This window comes from Caloenas nicobarica, chromosome 3 (assembly GCF_036013445.1).
Source record: "Caloenas nicobarica isolate bCalNic1 chromosome 3, bCalNic1.hap1, whole genome shotgun sequence".
NCBI lineage: Eukaryota > Metazoa > Chordata > Aves > Columbiformes > Columbidae > Caloenas > Caloenas nicobarica.
Window position 1 is genome coordinate 27,002,110 of NC_088247.1, and position 12,908 is coordinate 27,015,017.

Below are 12,908 nucleotides of genomic sequence, written 5' to 3' on the forward strand. Positions count from 1 at the left end.
TCTGGGGAGGATTATAATGCAATAAAGGCAGAAGATCATGATTTCAGGTGGAAAATTAATTCCATATCAACAAAGGTAATGTTACAAGGGCAGAGTCCTCAGGCCAAACCCCAAAATTCTTACTAATTCCTGCAATGAGACTTTGCCAGAGCAAAAACCCAAATCTGGAAAATTTCAAAATTTGCTAATCAGAAATGAAGACAGGAGTCAAAAGTGATGTAATATATGGGAGCTAATACTCCTGTGCTCCATGCAAAACTAGAATGGCCAGCAACTCCTTTTCAAGAGCAAAATGAACAGATGCTCCTTCTGTCATCTGTGTCATTTATCCTTCAATTGAACCCCAAATTGAAAATATATCATACTAATATAGCAACCAAAACAAACCAAAAAAAAAGTGAAAATGACACTAATTTCTGTTTGGCAAAGATGGCACTATTTTAGATATTAAATCAGCGCTCACGGAAGAACAGGAAAGTATTGCAAAATATCCAGGGGACACAGTATGCCACCAGAGAGCAAATCCCTGAGAAGACACTAGAGATTTTTAAATCACAGGGGCAATACAACAGCGTTACTCTAACACCATTAAGCAATTTGTAGTTTCCGGTATCAAGCAAATGCTGTGTCACCGGACAGTGACAAGGCTTTTCGTGGTCTTTGTGCTGACAGCGAGTTACTCATTCCCAGACCCTACTGCCTGACTCATCTTTATGCCTGTAAAATTCTGAAACAAGGCAAACCAAACAAGACTTCAAATACATATTTTTAGAAAAATCCATCTTCTAAATACTAAAGGAACTGCATGAAGGTTTACAGTATGAAGTATTTTTCCTTAAATAAACAACTCAGATGACCACCAGAACCAGTTTTAGATATCACAGAGGAAGACATGAGGCAAACTCAACCTGGGATTATCTTCTCTCAAAAGCATTCATGTGCATCGTTCCAGTTAAGAGTCTTTTTGAATCCATGAAGACTGATCTTCCTGGTCATAGTGTCCAGGCAGCAGGAATAGAGAGGTGTCTCTGGAGGCTGATGCAGAGCCAAATCCTAGTTCACCTATTCTCAAGGGAGCTTTTCTGTCTGTGGAAGGAGGCTGGGGAGATCAGTCTCCTTCAGCTGAAATTCATCCTTTAAGTCTTCTCTGAAAGTTTTGGTTGGTTGGTTTTGTTTGTCTGGTTTTCTGGAATGAAGTGTGGTAATATTGAAAGGACCTACTGTGTCTCTCTTTACACCCAACCAACAGTGAATGTTGCAAACCTGGGCACTGTGTGCCAGAACACACAACCCACTGGTTGGGAAAAATGACTTCCACGGTAAGAGGTTCTGTAAAAAAATATCTTCTTATCCAGCCAAGTTTTAACTTCACACCTCTGAGTCAGTGACTGATTTCTTGTGTATAGAAACATGGTGTGGGTTTCCTCTGACCAAAGCTCAGCAGACCTCCGCTCCCTGCATCCCCATTTCAAGTCACTGAGGTCAGCAGGTCAGAAGAACCATTCCCTAGTGGCACCATTGGCCATAAAGGGAGCCCAAGCTGACTGTTTCATAGACATCTATACTGTAAGTATGCAAAATAAGATAGGAGGGATCAGACCCAGGATGACTTGGTTTTGGTCTGCCTGCAGTATTAATCATTCTGTATTACAAGCAGATTTCCTCTTATTTTCCTCCTTCTACATGAAATAATTCCAGTGTCTTCCATCACTTTTTTTTTCCTGAGAGTTTTACATGACCTTATTCACCGACATCACTTGTGCTAGATAGATCCCCATAGTTCAGCACAATACTCTTATAAATTTGTATTACTGATATATATATAATAGTGTAGCATGCTTTTCCATTCTGTTTAAATATTTCCCAACCCATCTTCTTTTCTGATCAGGCTGTGTATCCGAAACAGGTCTTCAATTCATTGTCAAGAGTAATTCAAAAGGCCCTTTCTGGAGACCATAAACTTAAAAATTAATGAAGTGGATAAACGACTTTTCTCTGTAACATACCCAGCCATGTCATGTGTGTTCATTTGCCCCATTCTTCAGAATTTCTTCAGTATGGTCTGGTAATATTGAATTATATTATTGAATTATATTGAATATTTGATAACAAGTTTGTGATACTCTGCAATCCTTGTTATGTTTTTGCCTGTTCCCATTCCTAAACTTCCTAAAAAACTTGTCCAACATCTGCTTTTTTTATTTACAGATGAGGACATTTTGGATAATGTGTTGAACCTTTTTCTTTCATTTTCTTAATTTTTCTGCGTTTCTTTTTAATTCTTTGTCTGATCCTTTAATATTAGCACATGAATGCATCAGTGCTATCCTATGTATGCATTATTGCTTTAGTGACATGGATCTTGGACTCCTCCATTATTTCAATGTGTGATTGTATTAATTGGCCAGATCTTTCTCTTCTCCATTCTTGTTTCTACTATCCCTACTGCCTTCATCATATGTTATCTATTATTTTTATGCTTGATAAGAAACCATATTCATTCTTCATTTTTTTCCAGTGTGTAAACACTTTATGTAGAATATATTTGGTGTCAGAATTCTAATTTTGGAATCCAGCCCTTCCAGGCAGTATGTGTTTTCAGAGTCACTAAACATTAACTGCAAGAGAAGTAAGACTGCATTATCTGATGTCCAACTGAAGTCAACACAAATCTTTGCATTAACTTCAGTGGGCATTGGGCTGCAGCCCAGTTTACCTTCAGTAAACCCCAGAAAAAGTGCTAGGTAGTGTTAAGCCACAATTCAGCATATGAGGAGGAATGACAACAGAACTCATCTGTGTTTGCAAATGCCTTTAGAGATATTTGAGTGAGTCCCACAGATTAAATGCACTTTTGCAGGTGCACTAATGAATATCAAAGCCAAAGGAAGCTCAGATAGGATATCCAACTTCATGTGCTTGCTTTTAAGCTTTTTGACATTGGTTGTGTATGCATGAGAATTGTCATCTATTACGATTGTCAATTAATGGCCTCAAGAAAGAGTCTTTAAATTGTCAGTTACTGCCTGTTTAAAGCTTGGAAACTTTCATGTATATGCAACCTACAACATCTTAGGGCCTGGAGACATGAGTATGCATAGTATCAAAACCTCAAGATACCAGAGTTCTCAGCTGTTTTGCACACAGGCTCAAATAGAATTAAACCCTATAGCTGAAGTACCTACTTGAACTAAAAAGGCAGGTTTAATTAAATGACTTTATTGTATCAAATTCCCCTGCAGAATGAGATAAATTTGAAAGTCTTCCTGCTGCACATATAAATATATATATATATGCATCTGTATTGTAACAACAGTTTTAAATTAAGTGTTAATTAAAAAAAAAAAAAGTGTTATCTCTCCTCTTCTCCCATAGTGACTTCCATCCCAAATATCCTCAGTTTACAAAGAAACAAAAAAACCCCCACAACATTTATTTAACTGCCAGTTCTACAAGTTCAACCCAAAATCCAGAATTCAAGTTAAGTCCTCCAAACTACTTATACACCCTCTCTAATAGTAAAGATTGCTAAGTAAAACTAGGTCTTAGTTTTGTACAGCAGGAAGATTACCAACATTCACGCAGTACATTACTTCACAAATGCACAAGGAAGAAGCAACTGCATTTGCTCTTTCTTGGTTCTCTCAGGTCTCAAAAAATAGACTTGCAACCTTTTATTGGGGGGTTTTCTGCATGATTTTCTTTTTAATCTTAGATAAGGGTTACTCCTACAAAGATCTGAATCAAGATTTAAAACATCAAACGTGAGATTTTACAATCCATTTCTCATTCCAGTCCCTCATTAACAAGCTTTCACTGATGCTTCTTTGCATGCCTTATGTTTATTTTAGGAGATATTATTCTTATCTTCTAAAACCTAAACTCTAAACAGTGCTAGAACCATATATCAGATATTGAAGACTGTGATTTGGCATGTGTCGTATTCCGAGATAAATCCACACATTCAAAGGGATTAAAAGCAATTGTCATAATCTGAACAAGATTACTTTTCCAACTGAGTTCATGAAATACAACATCAATAACTTGCTTTCCAGATCTTAAGCGGGCCCCCAAGTGTATACATACAAGCCCTTGTATGAACCTAGCGTTTAGATGTGAATTTAGAATACAGTTTTTTGTAACCCATGCTGCATTACACTGCTGTTTTAAACAATGTGTTTCTTTTTTCCTATCATAAGGTTAGGATTCCTATCAAAGCAGGTAAGCTGTAACACTAGGAAAATCTGTTGACATGTAAGCAAATAGCCAGTGTCCGCAGTCATGCCTCAAGATACCCTTTAAATACTCTTTCCTGTCCAAATCCATAAACCACAGAAGCCGGCCTGTTCTCCAAGCAGTCCTATCATAATCTGACAGGGAGACTTGCAACCCTCCACGGCCGCCTTGCCTTTGCGATGGCTTGTCCCAGTTCCTTCCCCGTTACCTCAGGGCACTGCAAGCCTACGGTAGGAACGGAACAATTATTTAAGAACAAAAATAGATCAGGGTACTGCTTGATCAGTGGTCTGCAAGGGAAAGTTTAATTTAGAATATACTAGCACGTTGCCCAGGTATGTCCCTTTTCCACCCCTGCTTCCTCCGTTTTCTGTCTCATCACTTCTCAGCTTGGGCAGTGCATGGTATACATCAGGAATCAGCCATAAGGAATTAATTTCAAATATTAAAAATGCAGTAGGAAAGAAAATAAGAAATAACACACAGATTGCTAAACCATGTAAATGCTGCCAAACATCTAGTACAAAGAAATGACTCTCCTCTGTCCCATGTGCTTGTTTGAAGTGCAAACTGGTGAGAGAATTTACACCACCACAGCATGTGAAGATAGGTCTGCACTTTGTCAATCATAGAATAGATGCGTAACTGCTGAGAGACTTAACAGGCATATATATAAAAAAGATACCTAGAATAGAATTCAGATATCTATTAAGATACCTAGATTCACATACCAACAACATATCTGAATGGGTCTCTCCTTCAGGAGCTCCTAGTCTAAGCTCTTGTTATAGCCAATGATGTAGTCAATATACATTCAGTGAGGCTTGAAGAACTGTTCAGTTCATCCTGAAGCAGACACCTACACTAGGTCAGCTGAGTAGCTCTGGAGACTATAAACTGTAAATGCTTACAGCGAGCTGATCTGGCTGTTTGAGAAGATGCTGTTTTTGCAAAGTCACTTTCCGATTCTGGCTGCACTTCATGTGCAGGAAGGTAGCAGCAGCAGATCAGAGGGGAATGATGCCTCAACCTAGTTGTAGCATTTTCTTTTCTTTAGAACAAAGAAGAAGGATAAATATAATGCCTCCAAGCTGACATGATTATGCATTTCAGCATAGTTAGTGCTATCGATTTCGATAATCATAAATTAAGTCTTGTAAGAACTGTGTTTCACTTCCAGTCTGCTCTTCTATTTACCTTGCCATCATGAAGCCGAGTGCTGTATTTGAGCAGCAGAGTGGACAGGGACGATAAAGGACATTGGGACAACTGGCAAGAAACGTGTCTTTGCCCAAATGCAGTTAGTTTCTATAGCTGATACAGTGTTTCCACACTTCAGCCATAACTCATGTTTCATTCCCTCCATGAGTCAGGAACGGAAAACCACTGTCTCTCCTTGATGCAAAGCAGGAGGGCATGAGGTAGCACAGCAGGGGCTCAGACACTTTGGATGGCAGAAGAACCCAGATAACGGGTACCCAGGCTCGCAGGTGAACTAGATACACAAGGAATCAGCTCAAAACCAGACAGCTTTGCTGTCACTAGCTCAAGCCCAGCCATATCAGCCTGACAACCTGCTCAAACACATCTGCAGCACAGTGCCGAGTCCTTGCCCAGGGGGCTGGGGGGCCTGAGCGTGCCTGAGAGCCCTCCGGAGCACCGAGCACGGGGAGCAGCTGAGAGGCTGCAGCTTGGATGGTACCTGCTCACATTTGACACGGCCAGGACCAATAGCCCAGCTCAGCTGAATTGGATCCTATATGAAAACAGCAAGGTGACTTCACCCTGTGCCCTGCATGGTTCTTCCACAGCACATCCAAGGTGCCTCTCCTTAAAACAGTCTGGGAGAGGAGGAGAGTGAGAGTGATGTTCCCATGCCCTAGGAAAACACATGCAACAGCCCAGGAGCAGAAACAGCCCCAGGGGTTGTACTACCCTGTCCATGCGGTGGTTTCTTGCATTTAACAGCCTCAGCCTAAAGTGCTGAGCTGTTTCTGAAGGGCCATCCACAACCTGATCTGCCACCCTAATAATCTAACCAGAGTAACTGAGAAATGAGTGTAGATGGTTAAAGTTTTCTGAGCCATATGTGATCTACAGACCCCTGCATAATCCATTCTGTCCAAGCACAGTTTCTACGCAGATGTGGTAATACATGTGCTCACCACAAGTACGACCTCAGCTATTTTAATTCACAGTTTCAATCTGAGGCTAGTTTTCGCCAAAAGACAGTTGCTACGAATTCCCATTCTGTACATGTGTACAATGTGGCTGCTAATAGACGGATGGCGACAAGCCCTGCTCCACCTGGATCCCCTTGAAACCAGGGCTCTGCTTGCTTGCAAGCAGCTGCCTGTGTGCACCAGGAGTGTGCGCTGTAAACAGGCATATAACGTAAATGAAGCTGAAACCTCATCTAAAACGCACATTTCCAGAGATAACAGTAGATACTGAGAAGCCTGAATATGTACATATTGATATGATAGCTAGGAGGTTGTTGACATAACTATATCAATGGGAAATTAACATAGTAAGAACTTTGATTATGTACCAGATCTTTACGCAGTGGCTATCCCCATCCTGATACAGAACTGAAAGGATATGTTCATTTATAATGCAGGTCCCAATCTACAGTGTATTGAGACCATGCCTTACCCATTGATGTGAGCTGTGACACAGTGTCAGTACTTTATGGGGTGATTGATGGAGCCAGAAGGAGATCCCCTCAGCATTTGAATGCCCTGCACACTGTTGATACCAGAACAGAGATGCAAGTGACCAGGTGGCCATAGAAATATGGAGGGCATTTCTACACTGCACTGTAGCAGGGAGTAAAGGTACCCAAGTAACTCTGGAGTTAGCTCAAGAACCCAAGTGGTCTTGCTGCAGCAACTGGGGAATTGCCATGTATTTTGTGATACAATTGCCAAACAGGCTGTTTCTCAGCACAGACCAATGCTTGCTAGGCTGTCTAAAGGCAGCACTGCAGTGAATAAAGCTGACAGTGAGGGACAGAGGACATATAGTAAGCAGAATCTCAGTGGTACCTAGTTTGCCATTGAACAGCTCAAGGTAACATACTGTCTGGGCCACACTCTTGGACATGTTACGAAAACTAGGTAGAAGGATTTGTCCTTATACAGTGCAACCTGTATTTATAGCGCTCCATTCATTCCTGTACATAAGTGCTTTCATACATCTAAGAAAACAATCTATTTTTGCCTCTGTTTTATTTTCCCCTGAACCTGTTCCTTAACTGTTAAGACAGCTAATGGAAAAAACAGTTTAAACATCCTGGGGGGAAAGTACATCAAATACAAAGGTAAAATATTTTCAGGCTGATTCAGCTCCACAAAGACAAAGAAAGATCCTTTGAATAGGTGAATGGATGTGTTTTTCTGCCTAGTCCTGTACATTTCTGTTGCTCCTTGAATGCACTGCTTCAAATCAAACAGAAGACTCAAATTCAGCTTGGAGGGTCTGCTGATTTCCCTTTCACTTGAGCTGTACATACATATCTGGAGCAGTTTATAAATAACTCTGCAATGCCTGGGATGAATTATGGCACAACTCTTCAAAGACTATTCATTATTGTTTTGTAAGATATCTAGAACTGTATTTTTAGGCAACTGTCTCACAATCAGAAGAGGGACAATTATGGTAAAGGCAGGCTTAGGGATAAATTTATGAACACTTTTTCTGGGCATCAATCGTTGGCAAAGTCAATATATACATTTACTTGAGATCGTTGCACTATAGTTTTGCATCCATTGTACCACAATGGATGATCCAGCGAATTCATTTGCTCTTAAAAATTGGCTTCAGTCTCGGCTGACCTATTTCACTACCAGTCTTGTCACAACAATAGACTGAATGTATATAACCTTGTAGTGACTGTTCAGTATACTAAGAAGAAAATGTGGGGTCTGCAAAACTCAAATGACCAAATGTTATTCCTTTGCTACAGCTGTGGTTAATATATGCTGCCAGGCCTCCCAAAGAGTCTTTACATCAAGTGTCATCTCCTGTTTGCCTCACTGGTGTGTCTAGTCCCACCAGACATGCACCTGGGTTATGTGAAGTCAGAATTTACAGTGGACTGTAAAACTTCTATGGATTTGCTTCCTAGTGGGTTTATACCAATAGGTCTCAGTGGAAGCATTCACAGGAAACTTGCCCAAAAGATGTGTGTCAAAATTAAATAAATACAAAAAGATACCATGTTGCTCGTGACTGCCCACTGACACCGATACCTTCAGTTACTGAGATCATACTATTTCTAGTTTAAAAGGTAAAATAAGGGAAAAATGTAAAGCTCAGAGAAAATTGCAGGCAAAAGGTTTATAAATCTGGTAATTTTTCCCCCCAATAATATGAAAATCATCAACTACTGGTTTAGCAATTAGCACAATTATCCCTTCACCATCTCATTAAAAAACACCATTTAAAAATTTTGAATGAGAACCTTCCTTTTCAACAATTTTTATGCCCAAATCATGAGATTTTAAGAATTATACCTGTGGATTACTTCCTCCCAGCCTAAGGGCTAGAAGCTTACTTCCTTTTTAATTGAAAGGTAAAAACCTCACATAATCCCATGACTCCAGATGTTTAGACAATAAGGAAAACTAATTCAGAAAGAAATTTAAATCACAAGAAATAACAACGCCAACACATTAAGCAATGCCTTTAAATTGTAAAGTACAGAAGACACTCAAACCTCTTCATAAAGCATAAGAAGCTAAATGTTTAAACACACCAAGCCCAAGCCCTCAAACTACTCAGAGGAAATTCCTATACTTTATGAAAAACCAAACTTCTACAGAGAGCAAAAGAAGAATTAAGTCAGTGAATCACTGATAATATTAAATTTTTTGAATATACAAGGAATAATAATAATTTTTAAAAACCCAACACAGTTCCTATTTTGGTAAAACTCTCACCAAGTTATATTGTTACTCTGGTGTGGTTTTGCTTGAGCACAGACATTTCATTCTACAACTGATTCTCAAAATAAAGAAAGAATAGTGCAAATAGCTACATCAAAGTCTGATTTGTCATGTAAGCAATGAATATTTCTGTTGGAAATTTACTTGTTTTCTTTTTACAGCATGGCATATCTAGGTCTCCCTCAGATTAGAAACATTAACTATTCTGGGTGCAATTCTGATGTGACTTCATGGAGTATCTATAGCACCCGAGGGATGGAGGGAATCTTAAGAACAGTTATAGTCATAATGAACTTAAAGGACTGCAGTTTAAAAAATATATATATATAAAAAAATAGACCTGGCCAACTTCAGATGGTATTAAATGAATATTAGTGGGGAGGAAGACACACTACTGTATTATCTCAGGAAACCCTCTCATCTTCTTGCTGGTTAATTTTTCTGTTATGGAGCACCCCAAAGACAGACTTTAACCTACTTTATATTCATAATGATTCATGCAAATTTGCCTCATTTTGAGGCAGGGGGTCAAATGTTTAAGTTCATTCCATAATGAGTCTGCATAGACTTCTGCAGTATAATAATGAGACATGTTATGCAGAGACATTCAAAATCAGGACCCACAAAAACAAACTATTCACTTTCGCCAGTGGCATATAAAAATCAGAACAGAAGAGCTGGTATGGATCATAAATACATTTTCGAAAGTAGTATTTACCCTCCCATAGTATGGTATCTTATTCGTTAATGTGGGGTTCAGTACTAAAGAAAAGGGATTAAATATTTCTCACTGTATATAGGCAAAGACAATGTAGGCATGCACTGTGAGAGCTGTGGCTCTGGCAAAGAACCTCAACATAAATTTGCTACACATCTATTTTTCCAAATATAAGGCTTTCCTGGCAGGCAGCCAATCACGCAGGAATTGCCAACCGTTCTGTAGATAGGGCAATTACAATTCTCTGTGCAGTGCCACTAGACCACCTGCATCTTCATGCGTGATGTAAGCCAGATTTGAACCCAGCTCTCAGGAGATGAATGCCAACCCTCTACTATGTACTATCAACCCATTTTTCATTATCTTTTATTATCGTTAAGAAACACCATTTATATCTGCATCTGACAAACAACTAAGCATAGTGGAAGCTAGTAAATGGACCCTGTGCTACAGAACTTGGAGTTGAGATGTTATGTTCATTGGGGGTGGGTGTGCGGAATTATGCAAAGCCCATATTTTTACATGTCATGCTTTGCTTTCATCAACATCTTATTGGAGTTGGAAGTGCATAATGCTTTATGCTGATATACAATGAGAATGTCAAATTTTGTTTCTGATAATCCTGCCAATATTTTTGTGGGAATATGCCTGTAATTTGTTAATAATCAATTCAATTAGATTCATTAAAATAAGGTTTTACTTGAAAGAAAATGGAAAATTAAAATTTAATGATATCATATGAGTCATCATTTTCTCTTAAGAATCAAAAATCTATCTTTAGATAACAAAGGGGAAAACAGCTCCATCACTTACTTAAAAGTGCAGTTTAGACCATTAGTTGCAGTGTTATTCTGTCTAAACAAAATATAGAAAATGATGAAAGAATATAACAGTTCTTAATGGTTTATTCCAGCACTTTTCAGTAAATGGAAACTTCTAGGAAATATTTTAAATGTGTCTGCTTCTAACTGGGTGATATGCAAATGACCACATGCTGGATTAATAAAAATAAATTAGTCACTTTGCAAACTTCCCTTTTAAGAGTCACCGTACAGGACAACATGTATTTCAAAAGGGTGTAACACATTAAAATTCATCTTTATCTAGGCTCAAGAGTGAAAGAATTTTACATGGAAACCAAGTATTTCATATTGGAGGAACTAAAAAATGAAAAAAATATTTTGATTTCCAGAGGGACACAATTTTTTTCATTTACTGTACCACTGTTCACTCAATAACAAAACCAGAACATTCATGGTTTAAAGACAGGACACTCCCTATGTCGTCATCTTTTTGTGATAGTGCATACAAATTTCAAAATAGTTAGGAGTTTAAAACTAATTGCCAATACCAACTATGTTGCAAAATTTCTCCCATACGCACTCTTTAAAACATTACTCATAACTGGGTAATTTTCTCACCCACAACTGGGTAAGGAAAAATGCAAATAAATTAAAACAAAAGATAATTTTAGTGCAAAACTCTCAAGGCCTCCAGAGTAGCAGGCAATGGCACGAAGATATACCTTAAATCAATAGCAGGAAACCAAGCAACAGACATATCTAGACAGGAGCTCCACAGAGCAGCATGGAAACAAAGTGGATGCTAAAACAAGTATTATTTTCCATATTTTCCCAGCAATTCTGCTCCTCATCCAGAATCCCTACAGAGTGACTGGGTTTAAGCGACTGAGTTTTGTGTTACACTTTTACCAGTGGCATGCAAGAATTTTGATTTCCCTGCCCTACGAATAGAGAGTCACAAAATGAGACACTTGCCAAGCAGGCTTGTGGTCTGGATCCTTCTGGGATCTCCCACGGCAGCATCCAAGCCCAGTGGCAACTTCTCTGACACAGAGCACAGCACAGGTGAGAGCTGGCAGCAAAGCAACCGAGCAGAAGCTCTGCAGTCGCAAAACCTACCAGCTCTGCACATATTTACACTGCGGTCAATAACTGGGCTGAGGGTTGCTTTTTGGACAGAGGGAGGTCTGGCATGTACAGCAAGCACTGCTTTTCTTGAAGTAACTGATTGCTTTGGAAATGACACAAACCAGCAGGCCGGTTAGGGTAATACGAATGAAGAGCTGACGTTTTGTGGGAGAAAAAAAAAAAAAAAAAAAAAAAAAGAAATGAAAGAGGACATTATGTCTTCCATGCAAAATGAAAAGTTTGCTACGTGATTTCACAAACAAAAGACCACAACGGTATGTACTCAGGTAAATAGAACAATTTCTGACCTTGAAATTGCGTGCTAAATAAATTACCTCAGAGCGAAAGTGATGAGTTCTCATAACAGCATCTGTAAGGGAAGCAGAAAGACACACAGGCTGCATCCAGCTCCGCCTCAGATTTCGCCCTGGCTAACGGGTTTAGCTAATTGCTCGCCCTTCAGCGCATATTCCCGGACGGGCTCTGCCTCTCCCCGGCGCAGCCGGCAGCTCCGCCCGGCATTTATATTTAATTCATCGGGAAGAAGTTGAGCATGAAGTTCTGCTGCACTTGAGAGACCGGGAGGGCTGGGGGGTTCCCGGCCCCTCACTTCCCTCCCGCGGGCCGAGGTTTCGCTAAGGGATGGGTGGAGACAAGGCTGCCGCAGTCCTGAGCTCGGCTTCGATTTTATTTAAAGCCTTTGCCCGAATAAACGGAGGCAGAGCGGCCCTCCGCCGGCAGAAACCGCGGGCTGGGCCGGGGACACCCTCCCTCCGCCCTCGGGGGTGAGCAGCATCCCTTACCTCGGCTCCTCGAGCGACCTGAAAAGACAGATTTGATGGGATGCCTCCCTTTCTGGAGCCTGCGGTGCCAGCAGCAGAAGAATAAAATCGTGGCGATGGTCCCCAGCAGCAGCAGGAGCAAGAAGAGGGCGCACTGGATGCTGTAGGGTCTCAGCAGGACCAGGAAAGCCGCGGCAATCATGGCTCAAGCGCCCGGCTGCCCCTGTGCGTGCGCGGGTCTGCGGCGAGCGGCGGGGGGCCGGGCAGCGCCGGGCAGCCTCTCCCCCCGGCA

At 40.4% G+C, this 12,908-nt stretch overlaps 1 protein-coding gene across 11 annotated transcripts in view; it reads right to left on the minus strand.

Moving 5' to 3' along the window:
- DST (dystonin) overlaps positions 1-12,818 on the minus strand; it is a 307,703-nt gene extending 294,885 nt beyond the window's left edge. For all 11 annotated transcript variants that reach the window (XM_065632833.1, XM_065632844.1, XM_065632843.1 and 8 more), the window contains exons 1-2: positions 12,638-12,818; positions 12,170-12,204 (exon numbers count right to left, since the gene is read on the minus strand). In XM_065632833.1, coding sequence (XP_065488905.1) covers positions 12,170-12,204; positions 12,638-12,818 — 216 coding nt within the window. The remainder of the gene's footprint in view (positions 1-12,169; positions 12,205-12,637) is intronic.
- Between the last annotated feature and the right edge of the window lie 90 nt (positions 12,819-12,908).